Raw genomic sequence first — 23,599 nt, 5'->3', positions numbered from 1 at the left:
ACAGGGAGGCAAGGTTGAGTTTTCAGAAAGGATCAAATTCAGAGCCTCAAACATGATAGACATATGCTTCACCACTAGAGTGAGTTGTTACCCTGGACCTCAAATATTTCATTCCTATATATAAGAGATAGAATCTGGGTCTCTTGCGCGCAAAGCATGAGGTATTTTTTTAAAAAGAATGTTTCTTAGGGCTGAGGTTGTAACTCAATGGTAAAGCACTTGCTTTGCATGTATGGAGTTCAAGATGCAACACTGGGAAAGAAAAATGTTGGCTATTTTTATTAAAAAATTACATTAGAAAATTAGTAAAGCTAAATTTTTAATCAGTTTCAGAAGAATCACAATGATTTTTTTTTTTCTTCCTTCTTTCCCCTTCCCTCCTCTCCACCTCTCCCCCAGTAGGTGCCAAGTCAGTAACACTTGGCCTGGGGTCACTCATGGAACAAACAGGGCCTAATTCAAGACAACGGGTTAGGGAACCAGTGATGCTGGTGGTGTGGAGGCATTTGGTGCCAGGTATCAAACTCAGGGCCAGGTACGTGCCAACAATTTGTTCTGCAATTTGAGCTATTTCTTGGTCCCAGTTCGGGTTCTTTATACAAAAGACACAAGGAAGCACAATTTTGTCTTAGGCATTTCCATGTTTAACTTACAGTTTAGTGGGAAGATAGCTTGGAGAATCATCTTTGCTCCGAACAAGATCGTTACATTTATTGATTGTCTCATAAACAGAGAATGTGTCTCCAATGCTATAGAGAATGCTTAGATTCTTAGCAAGGAGTTTTCGGGTAGGAGGCCCTGGGGAGCTGTTCAGCAAGGATAGAAGCTGTTCAACAAGAATCTTCTGTTTTTCTTTTACATCATTCTAGAAAGATAAGAAGAGAGACAATTCAAAGTGAATACAAGTGATCCTCTAATATATTTCTTTCATATATTTAGGAACAATTACAAAAAATCTACAATGGCTGAATAAATAGCAGTGCTCCTACATTATTAAAAACAATCTAGAACAATGCAAAATTATTTTGGCAAAAATTACAAAGTTGGCTGGATGGTTATCATATCACACAAATAGGTAGTTCACTGTCCTGTTGCTATCTCTAAAATATAAATTCTCAATGAAATAAACATAATGGAGTCTGTTATAGACAAGAGCTCTGTTCTTTTCTAACCTTTGCTATGTTTGAAAGGTTGAGCAAATCTGTATTTTAATTTAAAAATCTTCATTAAGCCTTTGCCTTATGTATATCTCTCTGAATAAACAGCAATTTTAATAACCTGCAACTAGAGCTGATCTTGTAGTGGCTACCCCTTTTTTAAAATTTTTTATTAGTGAATCAGACTGAAGCGATAGCACAGTGGGTAGGGTGTTTGCCCTGCACGTAGCCGACCCGGGTTCAATTCCTCTGACCCTCTTGGAGAGCCTGGCAAGCTACTGAGAGTATCCCGCCCTCATGGCAAAGCCTGGCAAGCTACCCGTGGTGTATTCGATATGCCAAAAACAGTAAAAACAAGTCTCACAATGGAGACGTTACTGGTGCCCGCTTGAGCAAATCGATGAGCAACAGGATGACAGTGATACAGTGACAGTGATTTATTAGTGAATCACTGTGGGGAAAATATCCAATACCCATCAGATAAGAGGTTGACATCAAGGATATACAAGGTACTAGTTCAACTCTACAAAAAGAAGACATCCAACCCCATCAGAAAATGGGGTGACAAGGGGCTGGAGTGATAGCACAGTGGGTAGAGCATTTGCCTTGCATGCGGCCGACCCGGGTTCGATTCCCAGCATCCCATATGGTCCCCTGAGCACGGCCAGGGGTAATTCCTGAGTACAGAGCCAGGAGTGACTCCTGAGCATCGCTGGGTGTGACCCAAAAAGCAAAAAAAAAAAAAGGGGGGGTGATGAAATAAACAGAAACTTTCTCAAAGAAGATATCCGAATGGCCGAAAGGCACATGAAAAAATGCTCTTCATCACTAATCATCAGGGAGATGCAGATCAAAACAACAATGAGATATCATCTTACACCACAAAGACTGGCCCACATCCAACAAAAGCAACCGGTGTTGGCGAGGATGTGGGGAGAAAGGGACTCTCCTTCATTGCTGGTGGGAATGCTGACTGGTTCAGCCCTTTTGGAAAACAGTATGGACGATTCTCAAAAAAATTAGAAATTGAGCTCTCATTTGACCCAGCTATACCCAGCTATACCACTTTTGGTAATGGCTACCCTTTTATTTCAAAAAAATTTTAAATTTTACTGAATCATTGTGAGATAGTTACAAGCTTTCATGTTTGGGTTACAATCTCACAATGATCAAACACCCATCCCTCCACCAGTGCACATTCCCTACCACCAATATCCCCGGTATATCCCCCCTTTCCTACCCTCCCCCTACCTCCATGGCAGACAATATTCCCCATACTCTCTCTCTACTTTTGGGCATTATAGCTTGCTACACAGACACTGAGAGGTCATCATGTTTGGTCCATTATTTAATGGCTACCCTTTTACTTCTAACATATTCCCCTAACTTTAGTGCAATTTCCTATTTTTCAAGCTTATAAAAATAACTACTTGCTGATCTTTGAAAAAATACATAATATGATTATAATCATACTTTATCATATCAAGATAAAGATATGATTAAAGGTATTCAGGTGCAAAGACCCAATAAATCACCATGTGAAAAGTTACAAAGCTTTCAGGTTTAAGTCTCAGTCATACAATGATCAAACACCCATCCCTTCACCAGTGCACATGTTCCACCACCAAGAACCCCAGTATACCTCCCATCCCACTCCCACCCCCGCCCGCCTATGTGGCTGATGATTTTCACTTTACTTTTTCTTTACTTTGATTATATCAATATTTCAACAGAAAACTCACTATTATTATTTGGAATTTCCCCCCAACAATCAGACCTGCCAAAAAGGCATCATTTGATAATTTGTTTTACATTGCTGAGAATAAAGAGCATATGAGGTCGCATGGCCACTACTGCAGTCACACGGTTTTGGATTTCTGGTATTTTAGTAATTAAGTCCAGAGAAATTTCTGCCAGAAATCTCCCCCACATCCCATCACAATTAATATCTTCTAATGTAGCATCATTACTATGTAAGACAGTAGCCTTACTTTAAAAAGATTTATGTAAAATTACAAATATCACTTCACTTCAGACTTCAGTCGATCAAATATGGCATAATGTTAATAATTACTGAAAGAATGTGGTTGAAGGGTATAAATGATCACTTCCTCCTTTTGTATTTATTTCATAAGCTTCTGCCTATACACATGTATTTTTAGGAAGGGAATATATTTTCTCAAACACTCTTCAATTTGTATTCATCTTAAAAAGTTCATACTTTTTTTGGGTTTTTATTTTTTTGGGGGAGGAGGTATACACCAGCAGTGTTCAGGTCACTCCCAGCTCTGTGCTCAGGAGTCTCTTCCAGGGATGCTAAGCATACGATGTGGAGATGACACTGAAACCGGGTTTCCTACGCACAAAGCATATACTCCATCCCCTGAAGTCTCTCTCTCCAGCCCAGGAGTTCATACCTTTCTAAGTAAAATCAGTATACTATATTATTTTAGCACAATACTGAACAGTTTTATACATATGGACATATAGAAGCTGTGGGAGGGGATTGAGATATAGTACAGTGGGTGAGACTGTTCTATTTGACCTAGGTTCCATCCCTGGCATTATATATGACATATATGGTCCCCCAAGCCTGCCAGAGTGACCCCTGAGTGCAGAGCCAGGAGTTACTCCCCGAGCACTACCAGGTGTGGCCCAAAAAACAAAGCCCAAAATAAACAAACAAAACACAAAAGAACATCAAAACCAGTTATTAGAAATTGACCTACCCTGCTGGTTGCTAACAAGAGCTTTTCCAAATACCTGAGCCAGTCAAAAATAAATTCTGCCTTCTGAACTTCACCTAGTTGACTGTATGCATCTTCATTGAGCAGTAAGTTATGAGCCAATTCCATTCCTTGTAGAAAATTCTAACTGGTTGGGACTTTTCTCATTAAACTTCGGTGAAGAGAAGACAAATATCTGTAACAGAGAAAAATAATGTATTTTAAAAGAGCAGTAAAAAAGACAGACTATTGTAATAATGGAAACATCACAAAGTTGGCTGAAGAGAAAGATATTTTGTCTTGCAGGTAGCTGACCCTGGTTCAATCCCCAGCACCATACATTACCCCAGAGGTAATCCCTGGGCACAGAGCCAGGAGTAGCCCCTGAAAGCCATCAGTTGTGCCCAACAACTGTCCATCCCAAAAATGAAGAACATAAAGTATAACTAAATGTGTGCATCTTTTATAGTGGCCCTAGAGCAAAACTGGAAAACAATAATTCTTGTTAATACTGTCATAAAATCCCCCTTCATGGTCTGTACACCTTTCGAAGAAAGCAAAGAGGCAAACTATAGTACTATATAAGTATAGGTACACATATATGTAAATATATTGCTTTGGGGGCCACAGTCACAGTGTGGGGCTTTACAGTACCTGGAGTTAAATCTAGGGCCTTGTATATGCAAGGTATATGCTCTACCGCCACTTGAGTCATAATCAACACAATAGTTTTATTATTATTCAACTGTAAAAGTTTGTTAAACAGAAGAGACATTCCATTAAAATTCTAAAAACTTTAAGGTTAGACTTCTCAAATATTAGATTTTCAGTTTTTGAAATATACTTATCAAAAGTGCATGTATATAATGAAATTAGTGTATATGACATGTTTCTATATACTAATAAACGAACAGATAGTCATACCTCCTAGCTTAATTCTACTATAAGGTTTGCCATTTCTCGGCTTTGCATAAAATACAGAAATATATGCTGTGATTTACCTGGAAATCCAAACCAGGAGCAGAATTCATTTCCATTAGCATCTATTTCCCCTAACCTAATAAAGACATTACAGCTTTGGTCTCATAGATTTTTTAAGAAAGAGACCCACCTCAACTAGTTTAAAGTCTCTTTATCTCTGTAAACCTTGTTGTGAAAGCATACGGTTTTTCAAGGCGCTTGGATGATGTTGTCTAGGGATTGTAGCATTAAAAATCATGTAATGTTCATGTCACTTGTGGCAGATTATCAACAAAAGATAGAGGAGGTTCTTGGATTTTTTATTTTTCTTTTAAATTCATGCACACAAATCAGTGCCTTTCCAGAACAAACATGAAAGGAAGTATAAACACACACAGCTTTTAAGATGCCACTGTAGTTACAGAATTTTTTTATTTTTAGGATATGCATGTTCAAGTATATATCAGTAAATTAACATGGTATCTGCAACTCATTTTCAAATGGGAAAGTGAATCAGCTATAAAATAGGGATAAATTTTTACAGTTTAATATAATTGGTGGACATAAGTAACTGTATTACTATTGAATTTTCCTGTATATTTTAACTATCCAAATAAAAAATTGCAAAAATTACTTAGAAATTTAAAACACACACACAAAAGCACTATTTGGTTTAAAAATACCATAACTGGCTGGGAAGACAGCACAGGGGTCAGGCACTGGTTCAACCTCTGGCACTGTACAGACCCCAGCTGGATGTGGTACTCATGACCCCTGAGCCTACCTGGTCAAACAGCCTTTCAGACTTTAGCATCTAACCATGTAGCCAGGATGGTCCAGTATCCTCAGGAGCCTCCTTAAATAGTAAGTCTCTTAAAAAGATAGTCACAGGGCTAGAATGTATACTATGCATAATGTATACATATATGACAAATCAGGGTTTCAGGTTTATCCCTGTCACCATGAGGTCACCCAAGCACAGCCCAGAGTCACTCCCAAGACTGAGTCAGGATGAATCCATGAGCACCTCAGGGTGTGTTCATCAAATAAAATAAAAACAAAGCCACAAACAGGTATTCTGTAAAACTTGGTCAAATTTGGCCTGCAACATATCAGGGGGGAAAAAAAAAGTTGCTAACGCTTTCATAATTGAGCTTCAGTCATAAAATGCACATTTTCTGCCACCAATGTCCCCAGTGTCCCTCCTTCCTGCCACCCCTACCTTACCTCACCCCCTGCCTCCATGACAGGCACCTTCCTTCTTTGTCTCTCTCTACTTTCGGGCATCATGGTTTTTAATACAGATACTGAGAGGCCATCACAAACTTTTAAATGACAATCTGGGTCTATGTTCACCCCCAACTGGCTGAATCTCTGAGATTCTCTAGCTGGCCAAACTTGCCACTGAGCTTGCCTTCATCTCCTATGTTGTCAACTCTAATTGGTATTTAAGTCTTCAATCTTTTATTCTGGCATCTTGAAGCTTGAGCCAAAGTTCCAGATTCTGTAACTCCATCAGTGTCTGCAGAGCCAAACACAGGTGTCACCCTCTCTGCTGCTGTCTGCATAAGCTTGGGCACCATCTGAGTCATCTGGGCTGTTCCCTCACAATTAGTCCTCTCTCCACATACTGAATTATCACCCATGACACAGCACTGACAATCTTATTAACAAGTATGTATTATATTACTGCCAGGACAAGAACACCACAAGTAATGGGGTTAATTAATTTATTTTTACAGAGATAAGAATTTTAGTTTTGTGCATGTATGTGTGTGTGTGGGGGAAACCTTTTCCTTCATTTCTTGAATTCTGAAAGCAAACTTGCCAAAATAAACATAATTAAGGATAAAGTCAAACACAAGCAAAATAATTTCTGGAAGAAGCCTATTAAGTATACAGAAGGTGTGTGTGTGTGTGTGTTTCTCAGAAATTGCTTTTAGTATATACATGTGAAAAAAATCATAAAAGAGAATATCTTGACACCTCTAGGGTAAGATTTCTATTTTAAGAACCAAATTATCCTTTTTAGAGGTCATTAGAATCGCTGAAGAAACCATTTTTCCCCTTACGCAGCAACAATATTGTGGTGTAGAATGAGCTATTAAGAAGTAAAATAGCTAACACAATGCAGTCATAAATAATTCAGTAAAAAGCTTGTGATCATAAGCAGGGCATGAAGTTATTTCCAATGCCCTCAATACATTTCCCACATAAATTACTCCTAAATAAAGTAGATAACTTGTATTGCTAGTTCTACATCTAAACTTCAAGTCAAAATGCACCTGTAATCTCCACATATGTACCCCCAATGTGACAAGCAAATGAATTTTGCAAGTAACAGTTGCTTTTGCTTTTACCTGAAATTTCAGCTTTAAGATGAATACAAAAGCAATCTACTGAACAACTTAATAAAGCATAGCAGACTCACTATATTTGCTGAATATTTTTTCTATTTTCCATTTTCATGTTTCTCTTGAAATTAGTGATTATTAGTCTGAACACATAGAAAAATATTTTTTCAAAGTAGTTATGCTACAGGAGAAAGATCATAAAAATGCTGTTCCATCTGTAATGCCAGTCATTAATTTTAGCAGCAGCTAACATTTAGTAAACACATATCAGAAACTACCCTACATGCTTTACATTTGTTTTCTTGAATAATCTGCAGAACTGTCTATGAAGAAGCTATTTTATTAGCCTGTTTAAAAATAAGGAAACTGGATCTAGAGTGATAGTGCAACTGATCTGAGTACATGCTTTGCATATGGGAGCCCTGGGTTCAATCTCCAGCATTGCATGATCTCCGAGCACTACTGTGTGCAACTTCCAAAGAGTCAAAACTGGCTCCTAAGCACTGCTGGGTATATTTACTCAAAAAAGAAGTAAATAAATAAAATAGTAAAATAAGGAGACCAAGGCACAAAGAGAAAAAGTAGCTTTCCTAAATTCAAATAAAACCTGGTCATACACTTAAGCAATCTGACTCTATATACAAACATAGATGCTTTAATCACTATATACTGTCCTATCACTCTAATATATGATTAAAATATACTGGGCCAGGGATGTAGTTCAGTAGTAGAGCACTCACCATGCATATAGGAGGCCGTGGGTTCAATTTATAGCACCATAGTCTCCTGAGCCCCCAAGCAGGAAGTAGCCCACAAGCAGCACCAGAAATAATCCAAAAATTAACAAGCAAAAAGATATACTGTGCTACCATATCCTTTAGTCACTCAAAAACCCCCCAAATGTGATAGAAAAGCTAGCCAATTTTTACCATACTTAGAATCAGAAGACAATTTGTGAACAGTATGTTAACTATAGATCGTGGCTCTCTTATTCAAACATCAAATTCAGCTAGGCAAAAAATGTGTGAGCACCTTTAACAATTTAAAAAGACCCAAAACGAAACATGCAATTTTTTTCAGAACTGATAAAGCTTTATTTTTTTTAATTTTTTAAAATTTATTTTATTGAATCACCATGTGGAAAGTTACAAAGTTCTCAGGCTTATGTCTCAGTTATACAATGCTCAAACACCCGTCCCTTCACCAGTGCCCATATTCCACCACCAAAAAAAAAAAAAACAAAAAACCAGTACACCACCCACCCCCCACCCTCACCTGCATAACTGATAAAATTCACTTCATTTTCTCTTTACCTTGATTACATTCTATATTTCAACCCAAAACTCACTATTGTTATTGGGGTTTCAACACAGAACTCACTATTCTTCTTGGAGTTTATCCCCCAAAATATGGCCCTCAGAGGTACAACCGCGGCCGTGAGGTTTAGGATTTCTGTGTTTTAGTAATTTAGTACATGGAGATTTAAGTGGGAAATTTCATCATTTCCCTTCCTGGGGCAGCATAAAGCAAAAGCTTAGTTCACAGTCTGGGGACATGGCTGCGAGCACCTGCTGGGTTCAGAAGTAATCTAGCTGGCTCGGGATCTTGGTCGCTCGGCAGCAAAGCGGCCACCCGGTTCGAATCTCGGCGGAGCGCAAGCCAGAGCAGGTACCAGCCCCAGCCCGAGACTGCCCAAGCGTCCCGCTGTTTCAAGTTCAAAACACATTTATTTTTCCCGTGCCACCAGAACTGATAAAGCTTTAATAAAATTTTTAGTTATCTAGAGAACATCAGACACAAAATAAGACAGTTTTGTTGGACAGCTTTGCATCTTTTTCCTTTTTAGAGCATGAAAAAAACCAATGAAACTAATTTCAGAATGTATCAAGTGCCTTAAATTTAAAAATTGTTCCATATTTAAACTTTCATTATAGCACGTTTCTGAACAACGCTCTCTAGCTCAATGCTATTCTGTTTTAACACTGGCAAGAGAGAAAAAAATCAATTCCCAGTTCGAGCCATTATCCATGTCGCCATTTGCATGTTCTTCCCATGCAATTCAGAATAAGTACAGTGTGTGGTGAGCACTGCCATGAAAGAGTGCCCCTCCAGGGCTGGTTCCCTCCACACACACCCTGAGATGCTAGGAGCTTATGGCCCTGCACAAGATTAAGCAAAGTGGAAAACTGGTGTGTGAATACAAATTATTGTTTAATATAAAAAAGTGTTTTAGATCTTTGGTTTGAAGAGTTTGTGATGCTTTTGTGATCAAAAAATGCTAGTAGAATTTAACTTTTGTTTTTATCAATCAGCCTATCTTTCAAAACTGGTTTATTATACATTATTTTGCTTGAAGTCACAATTTTTAAGAACCTACTGATGTTAAATAGACATGCTATATTTTCTTTGACCTTCATTTATTTCAAATTATATCACAACTTAAATTAGCTTCTAAATCCCAGCTTCCACCATCTTCCAGAACCCAATGAGAAGCCCAGGTACGCAGGAGCAGTAACAGCAAATGCCAGGCCTCATGGGATAATGGGCAAGCTGGTCCCTCTTGTCCCCCCGCCCTGATAGGACTCTGAGATGATGCCCACAAACTGCCCCTGGCTACTACTTAAGTTCCTAATGGCCATAATCCAGAGACATACAAAAGAATCTCGGAACCGAGCAGCTTGCTGTAGAGATCTCTCCAGACCTTAATTACCTAAAGTTTTGGAATTCCAGGAACGCATGGCAGCTCTTGAGCACTTTTATGTGACATCTTATGCTATTCATAACAAGCAATACAAAATAAATTGTCTAGCACTGCCTTTTTGGTATGTTTGGTGGTGGCGGGAAAACTCCAAATAATAATGTTGAGACTGGTGTTGAAATACTGAATGTAATCAAAGTAGAGAGACTATTGTGGAAATTCTCTGCCACATAGGCAGGGGAAGGATTGGGATGGTGTTGGGGGAATACTGGGGATTTGGGTGATGAAAAATGTGCACTGGTGAAGGGATGGGTGTTTGATCATTGTATGACCAAAATTCAAACATGAAAGCTTTGTAACTGTGTCTCACGTGATTCAATTTAAAAAAATTAGCCTCTAGTCTTTCTCAATTTTACCGAAAAAGCCTAAACTCTCAAGAATTAACCACATTTCAGAAAACACACATCTTAAAATTTAAGTTTCAAAACATTTTTAAAAATTAATTTTAATCAAGAAAGATGCTTGATTAAAAACTCAATCCTAGATTCCCATTTGTGATTCATGCTTTATAAAATTACAGGATACACAATAAAAATTCACAAGTTACACAGCATTAAGTAATTTAAACCTATTTCCTAAGAAAATCTGTCCTGGTAGAGAGGAGCTCTTTTAAGTATCAGTACACTGCCCTGTAGTTGGCTTGCTGACATACCTCACTACTAGACTATTTATTGAATTCAGTATTTAAAAAACTGACATTGAAGTAAACTACTTATACTTCAGAATTGTTTAATAGTATTAACTTGATTTTTTTTTCTTTTTGGGTCACACCCAGAGAGGTGCACAGGGGTCACTCCTGACTTTGCATTCAGGAATCACTCCTGGCTGTTTTCGGGGAACCATATGGGATGCTGAGACTCAAACCCAGGTCGGCTGCGTGCAAGACAAACGCCCTCCCACTGTACTATCACTCCAGCCTTTACTTGATTTCTAAATGTATTTATTCTATCTTAAAATCTGAAATACCTTTTTCCCCTATCTATAAGAAAGTCATTTTATTTTTTAATTGAGGTTCAATTGTTTACAATAGTACTGAAATCACTGAGTGCTGCTACACTAGTCCTCTACCACTGACCCACAGCTCCTCTACCTCACCCTTCTCAGGTTCCCAGTTCTATTGCTCAAATCTCAGGATTTGTTTCTATTGAAGACATTCTAATCTCCTTGTTTCTTTCTTTTGTGGGTGGGGCTAGGGTGGAGAATGGGCTACTCCTGGCAATGCTCAGGGCTTATTTCTGACTCTGAGCTCAGGAATTATTCTTGGCAGGCTCGAGGAACCATGTGGAGTGCTGAGGATTTAACCAGGGTCAGTTGTGTGCAAAGCAAGTGCCCTATCTACTGTACTTTATTTCTGTTTCATTATACTTCGCATACAAGTGAGATCACCCAGTATTTATCTTTTTTCCTGACTTCATCTCACTTAGAATTACACTCTCCAACTCCACCCAAATTTTAACAAACTGCAAGATTTCATCTTAGTAGTACTCCATTGTGTTATACATAACACAATTTATTAATTCACCTGTTGTTGGGCACTTGGGTTGTTTCCATCTCGGTTATTTTAACTGGATGGTGATTTTGGGGTCTGAGGCATGTCTGCAGCTTGTTGATCTCTTCCGAGATTTATTTGTGAGCCTCTGGATCACAGCCACAGGCAGTTCACGGGCATAACTGCCAGGCTCCCAGAAGAACAGTGGGACTGGGGGAGTCATCCATTCCCGACTCCATGGGAGCCCAGAGATTTCAGACACAAAACCTCATACCTAAGTTTTTCAACAGATTCATTCACAGATGAGGCTTGTCAAGCCTGTGGAGACTGGCCGTGAGCATGGTGTGCATGTCATTTCAAACTAATGCTTTTTGTGTACTTTGGGTAGATACCCAGGAGTGGGATCACTGAATCATATGAAAGTTCTATGTCAGGGACGGAGTGAGAGTGCAGAAGGTAGGGTGTTTGCCTTGAATGTGGCTGACTTGGGTTTGATCCCTGCCATCCCATATGGTCCCCCAAGCACCGCAATGAGTAATTCCTAAGTGTAAAACCAGGAGTAACCCTGAGTATTTCCAGGTGTGGCCCAAAAAGAAAAGGAAAAATAGTTCTATCTTGGGGCTGGAGTAATAGCACAGCTTTCAATTACCAGCATCCCATATGGTCCCCAGAGCACCGCCAGGAGTAATTCCTGAGTGCAGAGCCAGGAGTGCTCTCTGTGCATCACCAGGTGTGACCCAAAAAGAAAAAAAAAAAGTTCTATCTCTAATTTTTTAAAAAGTCTCTAACCCATTTCCCAAAGAGGCTGAACCAAGTCAACACTTGCACCAGTAAAGAAGAGTTCAATCCCTGGCATCACAGTTGGTCCCTGAAGTATTGCCAGGAGTGACCCTAAGTCCTAAGCATAGGCAGGTGTGGCCCAAAACAAAAGGGAGAGAATAAATCAGGATGTAATTAATGCTGCCCTACTAGTTTTTGTTTGTTTGTTTGTTTTTAAACAAAGTATGGCAGGATATTCTGGAGGGATGAGTACAGCAGAAGGTACTTGCAGAGATCATCAAAAGGGGCCCAGCTGGAACTGAAATTTAGCTGTTTCTGAAGGACATGGGTGGGGGTGAGACTGTGCAGTAGTAATAGACAGTAAAACAAATTAATGTGTTGCACTTTTTATACGAGTCACACCAGGGTCTACACTGAGCTCTGCCCAATGAACCACATCCCTGGCCCCTAGGAACTATTTTTTAAATTTTATTAAAGCATTGTGATTTACAAAGTTATTCAAAGTTGAGTTTTAGACATACAATATTGCAGCACTGATCCCACCAGCTGCGTCAACCTCCTTCCACCAATATCCACTGGTTCCCTTCCATTCTACCCTCCAGCCTGCCCTCTGGACAGGTACTTCACTAATTTCTGTTATTTATTTATTATTTATTAAGTTATTAGTTGAAATCAAGTCTCTTGATTTCAGTGTTATTGACTCTGTGGTTTGGATATTTGGCTCAGTTCTTCCTTAATACCACATCTGTACCTTACTCTTTGCACCTGACTTGGTCCCTGTTGCTTCTCATCTGTCTCTTCTCTCCTTCCCCTACAAGCTTTCTTTCCTTTTCCTTTTTATACTCTGGGGCCAAGGTTGATATGGACATCATCCTTTGAAAACATTGCCTTCCCTCACTCAGTTATTTTAAATACCACATATAAGTGATACATATCCAGTGTTTATCCTCCTGCTGGCTTACTTTATTTAATGATGTCTTCCAGTTTCATCCATGTTGCCACAAATTACATAATTTCATCATTCCTTAGAGCTGTATAGCATTCCATTGTGTACATATACCACATCTTTGTATCTACTTATCTGTTTTGGACATCTAAGACATTAGATAGATTCCAAATCTTAGCTACTGTACTGAGTGCTATAATGAATAATGGTGTGCATATATTCTTTTGAATGAATGTTTTCCTGTCCTTGGGGATGAAAATCCAAAAGTGGAATTGTTGGGTTATAAGGGAACTCAATTCTTGAGTTTACTTAGTACCCTCCACAGTTTCCACATGGGTTGGACCAGAGAAGATGACCACCACCTTTTCCCCCCACCAACACAGATTGTTTGCCATATTTTTGATATGAGCTATTCTCACTGGAATAAGATGATATTTCACTGTCATCTTGTTCGAATTTCCCTAATAATAAGTGATGATAAGCAGTTTTTCATGTGCCTATTGTCCATTTGATGGTCTTCCTCAAGAGATGTTTGTTCTCCCCATTTTTTGATGAGGCTTTTAGAATTGTTGTTGTTCTTAATGATCTTTGTGAGTACTTTGTATATCCTGGATATTAAACCTTTATCTGATTAAGTACAAATATTTTCTTCTACTCAGCTGTTCTTTAACTTTAGCCCATGTTTCTTTTACCATATAGAAACTTCTCTTTGATGTAGTTCTGTTTGTTTAGTTTTGATTCTGTAGTCTTTACCAGTGATATTGTACTACTTGAAGACTCCGTTGAGGTCTATTCTTTCCTGAATGTAATTTATAGATTCAAGTCTGATCTCAAAAGTCTTTGATCCACTTTGATTTGACTTTTATGTAAAGTGTGAGGTATGGATCCAACTCTAATTTCTTTTTTTTTTTTTTCTTTTTGGGTCACACCCAGCGATGCTCAGGGTTTACTCCTGGCTTTGCACTCAGGAATTACTCCTGGCAGTGCTTGGGGCACCATATGGGATGCCGGGGATTGAACCCAGGTCGGCTGCGTGCAAGGCAAACGCCCTACCTACTGTGCTATCGCTCCAGCCCCCCAGCTCTAATTTCTTGCATGTGGTTATCCAATTCTCCCAACATCATTTGTTGAAAGGTTGTCTTTATTCCATTTCATGCTCTTAGCTCCTTTGTCAAAAATTATGGGTATTTATCCTTGGATAGTCTATTTGATCCATTGGTCAAGAGAGTCTCTCTTTTTCCCAGTACCAGAATGTTTTGATTACTATGGATTTATAGATTCATGTTAGGTAGTGAGATGTCTGCCAGTTTCCTGTTTTACAGTATAGTTTTGGCTATGAGGGGTCTTTTATGATTCCACACAAACTTTTTATTTTTTTATTTTTTTTCACATTTAAAATGTTTTTATTTTATAAACTAGTTCACAATATTTGATTACATTTAATATTCAAACACCAATCCCACCACCATTACACCTTCCCACCACTATATTTCAGGTGTTTCCATCCCCAACCCCAATCCCTACCCCAAAGCAAAACCAAAACAATATAATATTTCCCTCTAAGGTTGGTTGCCACCTATTTTGAATCCCATCAAATGTGAACCAAGAAAAGGTTCACTCGTGAGTGAGTGAGTAAAGCTCAGCCCGAGCATGTGGAGAGCAGCCGTGAGCATGGCAGCAGTTGGGTTCTGGAGGTTTTCGGCTGCCAGGGCTGGGTCCCTTGGGGCAGGGACGGGTCTCACTTGCCCCTCTCTGATGCACCCCAAATGAAACAGCCTGGCACGGGGTGTGGCAGCAGACATATACATGTTTGGGTTATTTTTTCTTTTTGGGTCACACCCGGCGATGCACAGGTGTTACTCCCGGCTTTGTACTCAGGAATCACTTCTGGCAGTACTCGGGGGACCATATGAGATGCTGGGAATCGAACCCAGTTGGCCGTGTGCAAGGCAAATGCCCTACCCACTATACTATTACTCCAGCCCCCAACACATATGTTTTTAAACCACACAAACTTTTTAATTGACTGTTCTATGTCCTTGAAGTATGCTGTCTGAATTTGGATAGGGATTGCACTGAATTTAATAGTAGTTTAGGTAAGTTGGTCATTTTGACAATATTGATTCTTCCAATCCATGAACAGGAATATTTTTTTCATTTCCTAAGATCTTCAATTTCTCTCTGAGTGTTCTGAAGTTTTCATGGTATAGGTCGCTTATCTCATTTAAGTTTATTCCAAGGTACTTGATGGGAACTAAGTATTTTTGAGGAGCTGTTTACTAGAAACTTTTAACTCATTGTCTAATTTAGTTCTCATAACACTAAAACTTAGGTATTATTATTCTCATTTTACTGACAGGAACAATGAGTTTTAAAAAAAACCTGTTCAAAGGCAGAAGACCTAGGTTTGGTTAGATCTCTAGCACCTAATATGGGTCCCCTGAGCACCTCCAGCAATAACTCCTGGAACAAGCCAGAAGTAGATTTTTAAGCACCACAGAGTGTGGTCCAATTCCTCTCCCCCAGCCACCCCTCCCCACAAAAAGGAAAATCTGTTCAAGGTTAAGTTGCTATTTAAGAAGATGAAAGATTAGACCTGTATTTGTCTAGATTCAATCAATGCTCTAATCCTTTAACTATTTCAGTCTCTATTATTACACACAATTCCTGCCATAGCTACTAAAGCAAGTAGTCTTTACAACTTTATAGTTCTTTCTTATCACTTTACTCTCCTCTTATGTTTCCAGTTTAAGTCTTTATGTCAATGAGTGAGATCTAAGAGACACCTGCTCCCAAAGAACGCTTTTCATCTATCTTAGTAAGTACAACAGTATTACTTTAGTCTTTGGCTACTCTTGACTACTTTTATCACTATTCATTATACATATCAACTTCTATTTCCTTCTGGGGGCTGGAGCGATAGCACAGAGGGTAGAGAGTTTGCCTTGCATGTGGCTGACCCGGGTTCCATTTCTCCGCCCCTCTCAGAGAGCCCGGCAAGCTACTGAGAGTATCTCGCCCGCACGGCAGAGCCTGGCAAGCAACCCGTGGTGTATTGGATATGCCAAAACAGCAACAAGAAGTCTCCCAATGGAGACATTACTGGTGCCCGCTTGAGCAAATCGATGAGCAATGGGATGGCAGTGATATAGTAATTTCCTTCTGGAGACAGATTTTGACTTTTAGAAGTAGTAAAAGGCATATAGTAACAAGAGAAATTTCGGTTAAAGAGATGGCTCAAAGGGCAATAGCACATGCTTTATCTGTGAGCGCTCTAGTTTCATTCTTTGGTAGTGCATGTTCCAAGAACACTTATTGGAGTGGCCTCTGCCTTCCACTACCATCTGTGACCACCCCCTAAAAGAGAAATTTTAATCTCCTATCTTCTGCCTTACTCATCTGAAAGTCACTACATAAGCATTCTTAATATTTAGCACCTAGTCCAGTAACAAAGATAAAAACCAAGCTTTTTTTTTTTATCAACAATTGTTTTTTTTTTTCTTCTTTTTGGGTCACACCCAGCGATGCTCAGGGGTTACTCCTGGCTCTGCACTCAGGAATTACTCCTGGCAGTGCTTGGGGGACCATATGGGATGCCGGGGATCGAACCCGGGTCGGCTGCGTGCAAGGCAAACGCCCTACCCGCTGTGCTATCGCTCAGGCCCCAACAACAACAATTGTTTTAAAGATCATGAACTTTACTGATACAAGTCTCTTGGTTCCTCAAAGCCTATTCATTCTTATAACATTCTTTTTTCATTCAATAACTAAACAAACAATTCATGAGTTCATTAGAATCTGTCTATGTTGGAGTAAAGCACCTTATAAAAAGGGAAGGACTATGGGCCATAGACCATAGAGACAGTACAATGTCTCTCTGTAGGGTAGGGTATTTGCCATAACACACAGCCAACCAGGATTTGATCCCCAGTACCCTATATGGTCCCCTGAGCACTGCCAATAATTTCTGAGTGCAGAGGCTAGAGTAAACCCTGAGCACCAATGGGTGTGGCCCTAAAACAAACAAACAAACAAACAACAACAACAACAACAAAAAACCACAAAGGAAAGGAGCAAATCCATGGAGAACAAGATATCAGGATAGACATCAAAATACAGTACTGATATTGTAAAGGTCTTTTCCCTCTATCTTTATTTAGGCACAGTGATTCATAAACAGTTAATTATTTCGGCATACAACATTCTAACATCACAGCAAGTGTCAGCGTCCCTCCACCCTGTCTCTATCCACTTAGCAACCTTAGTTCTGTAGGCTAATTCTAATTCCGTGGGCCTATTACCACTGACCTTATTTATTTATTTTTTTTAAAGAATCTTACCAGGTTTTAAGAAGTCATGATTGGCCATTATTTAATTACCTTACTAATACAAATACATTGGTGGTGGTGTGTGTGTGTGTGGGGGGGCGGTTCCTAGGCAGTTGTTCAGAAGTTCTTCCTGCTCTGTACTCAGGGTGAACTCTGCTTGTGCTTGGGGGACCGTATGTAGTGCCAAGGATCTAAACTGATATCCATCAGTACTATCTCTCAATTCCTAATGTAGGAAAATTAATTTGGGGGGTAGTGGAGAATTGTACAACACCCGGCAGTGGTCAGGGCTTACTTCTGGTGGGGCACAGGGGGCCAGGGACCAAAGCGGGTCAGTTGCATGCAAGGCAAGCACCTTACCAGTTATACTCTCTCTCCAGCTTTAAAATATGTAGATATTTTAAAGCAGGTATTATAGGGCTGCTTAGTACAAAAGCAAATTGTAAAAGATGCCTTTATTCTTCAATTATTCCACCAGTTCAGTGGAGTTTACCCAAGAAGCCAGAAAATCTCAATATTCCAAAGTTAATCTATTCTTGTATTAGCTGCTGGTGGAATCTGCAACCAACAACTTCATTAGAATTTCCTCCTTTCCTCTTTGAAACTTTTTCATGACTCTTAAATTGTACTTAGCATTCACAAATTCACTCTGAGAACAAATTGTAGCTTCACATTGTCGCTGTATCTAATTGAATACCACTGATGTAATACCTTGTCTTGGACTTCCGCACATTTCTGATCCTTGGTGTCCTTGATGGCTGACCTTACTGCTTCTCACTCCCTAGCAGATGCCCAGCAGGGTTATTAACTACCCAAGTAACTTCCTGGAACAGCTCCATATTATTGCACCTTCTGGCTACAATTATCATGATCCACCCGAGTAACAGAGAATACACCACCTGTTACCTCAAACCTCCAAGTTGTTCTGGAGCAGCAGTGCAAAAATGCTGATATTTCTGCAGCAAGACAAATAAATCCACATAGATAAGAGAATGAGTGACTAAAAACAGTTTCATACCAATTGCATATTATACTTTTTTACCCCTTCACTAGTGGTGGGGGATCAACCAAGATTTCACACACGCTAGGCATGTGCTCTACTGTTGAATATCACCATGTTTGCTGTCAAATGAATTCAGGAAAAATTTTCAAAGGGCTGTAAAGACAGTATAGATGTTACAGAAGTTAAGGTGCTTGCCTTGTGTGTGGTCTATCCTGGTTTGACTGCTGGAATGATCCCTGAGCACAGAGCCAAGAGTAAGCCCTGAGGATCACTGAGTGTGGCACCAAAACAAAACAAAACAAAAACTCTTGTTTCCTAGACTCCACAACTAAGATTCAGAAATTTTGTATCTGTATCTATTTTTTCCAGATTTTCTTCCATGAATTTCTAAAATATTAGTGTTTAAATGGGTAATTTCAACTTTCTGATAACTTTACATAAAAAACTGCATCTAGGGGGCTGGAGTGATAGCACAGCAGGTAGGGCATTTGCCTTCCACCCTGCCGACCCGGGTTCGATTTCCAGCAGCCCATATGGTCCCCTGAGCACGGCCAGGGGTAATTCCTGAGTACAGAGCCAGGAGTGACCCCTGAGCATCGCTGGGTGTGACCCAAAAAGCAAAAATAAATAAATAAAACTGCATCTATTCATTATATAAAAACCAACAAAAATAACAGAAAAGGGTATATTATTCTGTATTTACCCACAGAGAAGCATAACTTGGGTAAATATAGCAAGTTTTAAGATTAACAAAGTGGGCTGAAAAGCTAGCTCAACAGGCTGAGAACATGTTTTGCATGCAGGAGACCCAAGTTCTCTCCTTGGTAGCACACGGTTCTCCCAAGCTCCTCTGGGAGCAACCCTTAAAAGCTGAATGGGAATAGCCCCAGAGACCTTCAGCTGAAGACCCCTCCAAAAATATTGCCAAAAATATGTTCATGAGTTTAAATATTTAGAATTGCCACATACATTTTCCTCCTTTCCTATCATATCATAAGCTCCAATTTCTCAGCAGGTAACACTAACACAGAGCACTGATAGAACTATCGCATGCTTCTTTTCTTGAAATAAAAACTTTTTTAAGTGATGATGATTATTTTCTTTGAAGTTAAGTATGATTCCTGATACAAGCTCCAGTTTCACTCAGCTGGACATCTGGTTAGAGTTTTAATTTCCCATGTGGGCCTTACTACACATAAATGTTTGATTCAAAGTTGATTGTGACATCTCAATAATATTCTAACAGGCTGTAGCTGAGTGGTACAAAACAAGCCTGATGTTATGTGACCCTGGGTTCTAGTTCTCTCTCCCCTGCTTTTCCTGTCTCCTCCATTTTCCTCTCCCCCCTTGATCTCATTCTCTCTCCTCCCTCACTATCTCTACCTCCCAATTTTTGAAAATCTCTGCTACCATGATTTAAAAATGTTCTGAAAGGCCAGGGATGTGGTTCAATGAGTCTACGTTTAATCACAAGCGCACACACACAAGAATATTTTGAGGACAAGATAGATCAAAGGGCTAGAGCACATGCATTACAAGTGAGAGCCAGTTAAATCTCCAGCACTTCATAGTCCCCTAAATCAACATAAGGAGCAACCCCCCCCCCAAGGACAGAGCCAGCAGTAGCCCCTAAAAACCGCCAGTTATGGCCTCAACTCCGACCCCACTAACTCCCCCAAAAGTTAAAAGTTTAAAGTACAAGTAACTTACTTTTACATATGAGACACTATGAGTAACACTTTTAAAAAAATTCTTCCTTTAACCTAACCTTCTAAGATTAGGTAAATTAGGTAAAGATTAGGTATAGTACAGAGGATAGGGAGATTGCCTTATAAGCGGTTGACACTGGTTCAATCCTCAGCATCCCATATGGTTCCTTAAGCACTATCAGGAATAATTCCTGAGCACAGAGATAGGAGTAACCCCTAAGCATCTCCAGGTACAGCAAACAAACAACAACCAACCCCCCCCCCAAAAAAAAAAAACCTGTAGATGCTAGGTAAATGAAAAAGTGGTTCCCATTTTCCATCATTACACATCTAGGACATAGAAACATTTATGGGAACTAAAGTCTACTAAGTGAGCTGAGGTTGTAGGTCAGAGGTCAGAGTTGCCTTGAAGGATGAGGTCCCTGAATTCAACCTCTAGCACTGCAAAAAAAATAAAATAAAACTGAACTTAGGGCCAGGGGTATAGATTGGTAGTAGAGTAAATCACTGTTTAAAGATGCCCTGGGTTCTTCCCTGTATCTCCTGTACCTCATCTCCATCCCACATAAACACAAAAAAATATATTTTTCCTCACAAAGATTTAGTGATTAAAGAATTCAGAGTTTCAGAGAAGCGATCACCAACTACATTGTAGTCGAAGGCCATGTGGGGGAATGGAGTTGCGGGCTGAATGAGGGCTAGAGACTGAACACAGCGGCCACTCAACACCTTTATTGCAAACCACAACAGCTAATTAGAGAGAGAAAACAGAAGGGAATGCCTTGCCACAGTGGCAGGGTGGGGTGGGGGGGAGATGGGATCGGGGAGGGTGGGAGGGACACCGGGTTTACGGGTGGTGGAGAATGGGCACTGGTGAAGGGATGGGTTCCCAAACTTTGTATGAGGGAAGTATAAGCACAAAAGTGTATAAATCTGTAACTGTACCCTCACGGTGATTCTCTAATTAAAAATAAATAAATTAAAAAAAAAAAAAAGAATTCAGAGTTCAAGAGGTGACTGATTTTTTGTTTGTTGGTTTTTGTGATTTCTGGTCCATACACGGCTATGCACAGGGCTTACTCCTGGCTCTAAGCTCAGGGATTACTGCTAGCATGGCTCCAGTGACCATACGGGGTGCCAGCTAAGGCCACATGCAACCCTACACTGCTGTACTCTCTCCAATCCTGAGGTGACCGATTTTTCTTTCTTTCTTTTTTTTTTTCTGTAAAGGACAGGAGAGTGAAAATGGTTGTGGACCATACAATTCATCACTACAACTTGGAAACATGCATGTTTCCATAAACAAGTGAGGTTATGTTCTAATAAAACTTTATTTCCTTGGGGTGAGGAGACAGTACAGTGGGCAGGGGACCTGCCTTGCTCACCACCGACCTAGGTTCGATCAGTGGCATCCCAGATGTTCCCTGGGGACCTCCAGGAGTGATTCCACAGCACAGAGCCAGCAGAAACTCTGGACACCGCCAGGTGTGGTCAACAAAACAAAACGTAGAGGAGGAACATCATTAAGCTAAAAATCTAGCCTTCTGATGGGTCTTGGGTCTTTTCCCCGGACACTGCAATCAAAAATGAACGCAATCTTAGATGCTGCAGTAAAGAGTCCGCCTACCTACTCCACTTAAAAAATTCCAACCAATGATATTAAAATGCTCTGAGACATCTTCAGATTCACAGCGGATCTAAAAAAAAAAAATCGGTCTCTGAAACGGAAAATTTGGGAAAGGTTTTGAAGAAGTTTGGAGAATGAAACAGACGACTCTTCTCTGCCCACCAGCCAGTTCCCCAGCTCAACCGGCACTTGGTGCTTTCCCTGCCCAGGGGATTTCTTCATCTGAAACATTGTGGGGGGGGGCACCTTTGCCCTCCCCTGCTTCCAGCGCTGCCTCTGAACTGGGGAGGGGGCGGGGGGGAAATGTCTGTTGAACAAACGGGCGCACATGAAAACAAGCCTTCCAGATATGACATTCAGCAGGGTCCAAATCCTTTGACAGTTAACGAAAATCACGCTTGCCCAGGTCCAAGGAGATCACGATCAGTTAAGGCCAATCGAGCGCTTCGCAAAGCTCCTGGACTTTATAACCCGCTCGCTGCGCCACGAGAACTGGAGCAGGGAAGAAAAGGGGGATTAAAAAAAAAAAAAAGAAAAGAAAATTCCCCGGGCGCTAAGCGAGAGCTGCCCAGTCTAGACTTTTCTCCTCCACGCAGGAGGCGCTCGGCCGCTCGCTACGGGGAGGGTGAGGGAGCCTCGCCCCGAGAGCCGGGTCAGCGCCCCGCTTGGCAGCCGCGAGCTCCCACCCGGCCCGCGGTGCCGGGCCGGCGTCCACGCCCACCTGTGGTGCTCGGGAGCAGCCAGACTTCCTGGAGCCCGGGGAGGAAGGAGGAAGGACCACGCTGGCCCTTCGGCCGTCCCCGCCCCGGGGCTCAGCCCTCCGATCGCCGCCCAGGCCCCCGGCGACCCAGGCCACCTCACCTCACCTCACCTCTCCGGCGTCTCAGCCCGCTCGACCCGCACACTGCCGCCCCCTTACCCCGCGATGCCCCCCGCACCCCACCCCCAGCCCGCCCGGCCGGCCGCTCCACTCACACAGCGGGCTCCGCCGGGCAGCCCGGACACCGCCCCTTCGCGCCGGGGACCGCCGCCTCCACTCCCGGGATGCCCTCAGACAGCGAGCCCTCGGGGACTTCTCCAGCGATCGGCGCGCGTCCCGGTGCCGTCACGTTGCCCGCTCCTCAGCGCGTCACGGTAACGCCGGCACTGGCCGCCGGAGGCAACGGCGAGGCAGACGGGCCGAGGGGGCGCGCGCGGGGCGGGGCCGGAAAGCGCGCGGCGGCGGCGAGCGCGGGCGGGGTTGCGGGAGGGCGGGCACCCGGCGTCTGGCGCGCGCGCGCGGCTCTCAGGCCCCGCCAGCCGGCCGCCGAGCCATCGAACGCCCACTCGGGCAGGCTTGACGGCTCCACCGCGGAGGGTTCGATGCACCGTAGCAGCTCCGCTGAGGGCCGAGTGGTGGCGATTTCGGCCACGTAGACACTTTCTTCTTCTTCTTCTCTCTATTTTTACTCACTAATCGAAGATGTGTGTGTGTGTGTTTGGGGGTAGCCTTGGGACATCACTGAAGCCTGGAGAAAATTCTGGCGGAGAGAGTGCGGTGGGTGTATGGAGCCTCGAGAGCCTCGTCCTCCTCCGCCTCCAGCCCGGGGCTCGGGGGTCACTCGGAGCCTCGGTGGCCAAATTGGAATGAAGCCGCCTCTTGGCGCTGGGTCCAGCCTGTTTTCTCGGTATCCTTACAGAGGATTTTTAAAATTTTTTTTTAATTTTTATTTTTTTATCGAGTCACCGTGAATTAGAGTTATTCATGGTTGAGTTTCAGGCG

At 41.5% G+C, this 23,599-nt stretch overlaps 1 protein-coding gene across 4 annotated transcripts in view; it reads right to left on the bottom strand.

The window, feature by feature from the left end:
• Window positions 1-23,007, bottom strand: part of HEATR5A (HEAT repeat containing 5A) — a 106,185-nt gene extending 83,178 nt beyond the window's left edge. For 3 of the 4 annotated variants that reach the window (XM_055133064.1, XM_055133066.1, XM_055133065.1), the window contains exons 1-3: window positions 22,813-23,007; window positions 3,887-4,079; window positions 654-865 (exon numbers count right to left, since the gene is read on the bottom strand). In XM_055133064.1, coding sequence (XP_054989039.1) covers window positions 654-865; window positions 3,887-4,012 — 338 coding nt within the window. In that variant the 5' untranslated portion in view covers window positions 4,013-4,079; window positions 22,813-23,007. Of the gene's footprint in view, window positions 1-653; window positions 866-3,886; window positions 4,080-22,812 lie in introns of those variants that run through there. The other variant, XM_055133067.1, reaches the window with a different exon arrangement.
• Between the last annotated feature and the right edge of the window lie 592 nt (window positions 23,008-23,599).

Source organism: Sorex araneus, chromosome 3 (assembly GCF_027595985.1).
Source record: "Sorex araneus isolate mSorAra2 chromosome 3, mSorAra2.pri, whole genome shotgun sequence".
NCBI lineage: Eukaryota > Metazoa > Chordata > Mammalia > Eulipotyphla > Soricidae > Sorex > Sorex araneus.
Note: the sequence above shows the minus strand (reverse complement) of the source record. Positions and strands in the feature narration are given on the sequence as shown.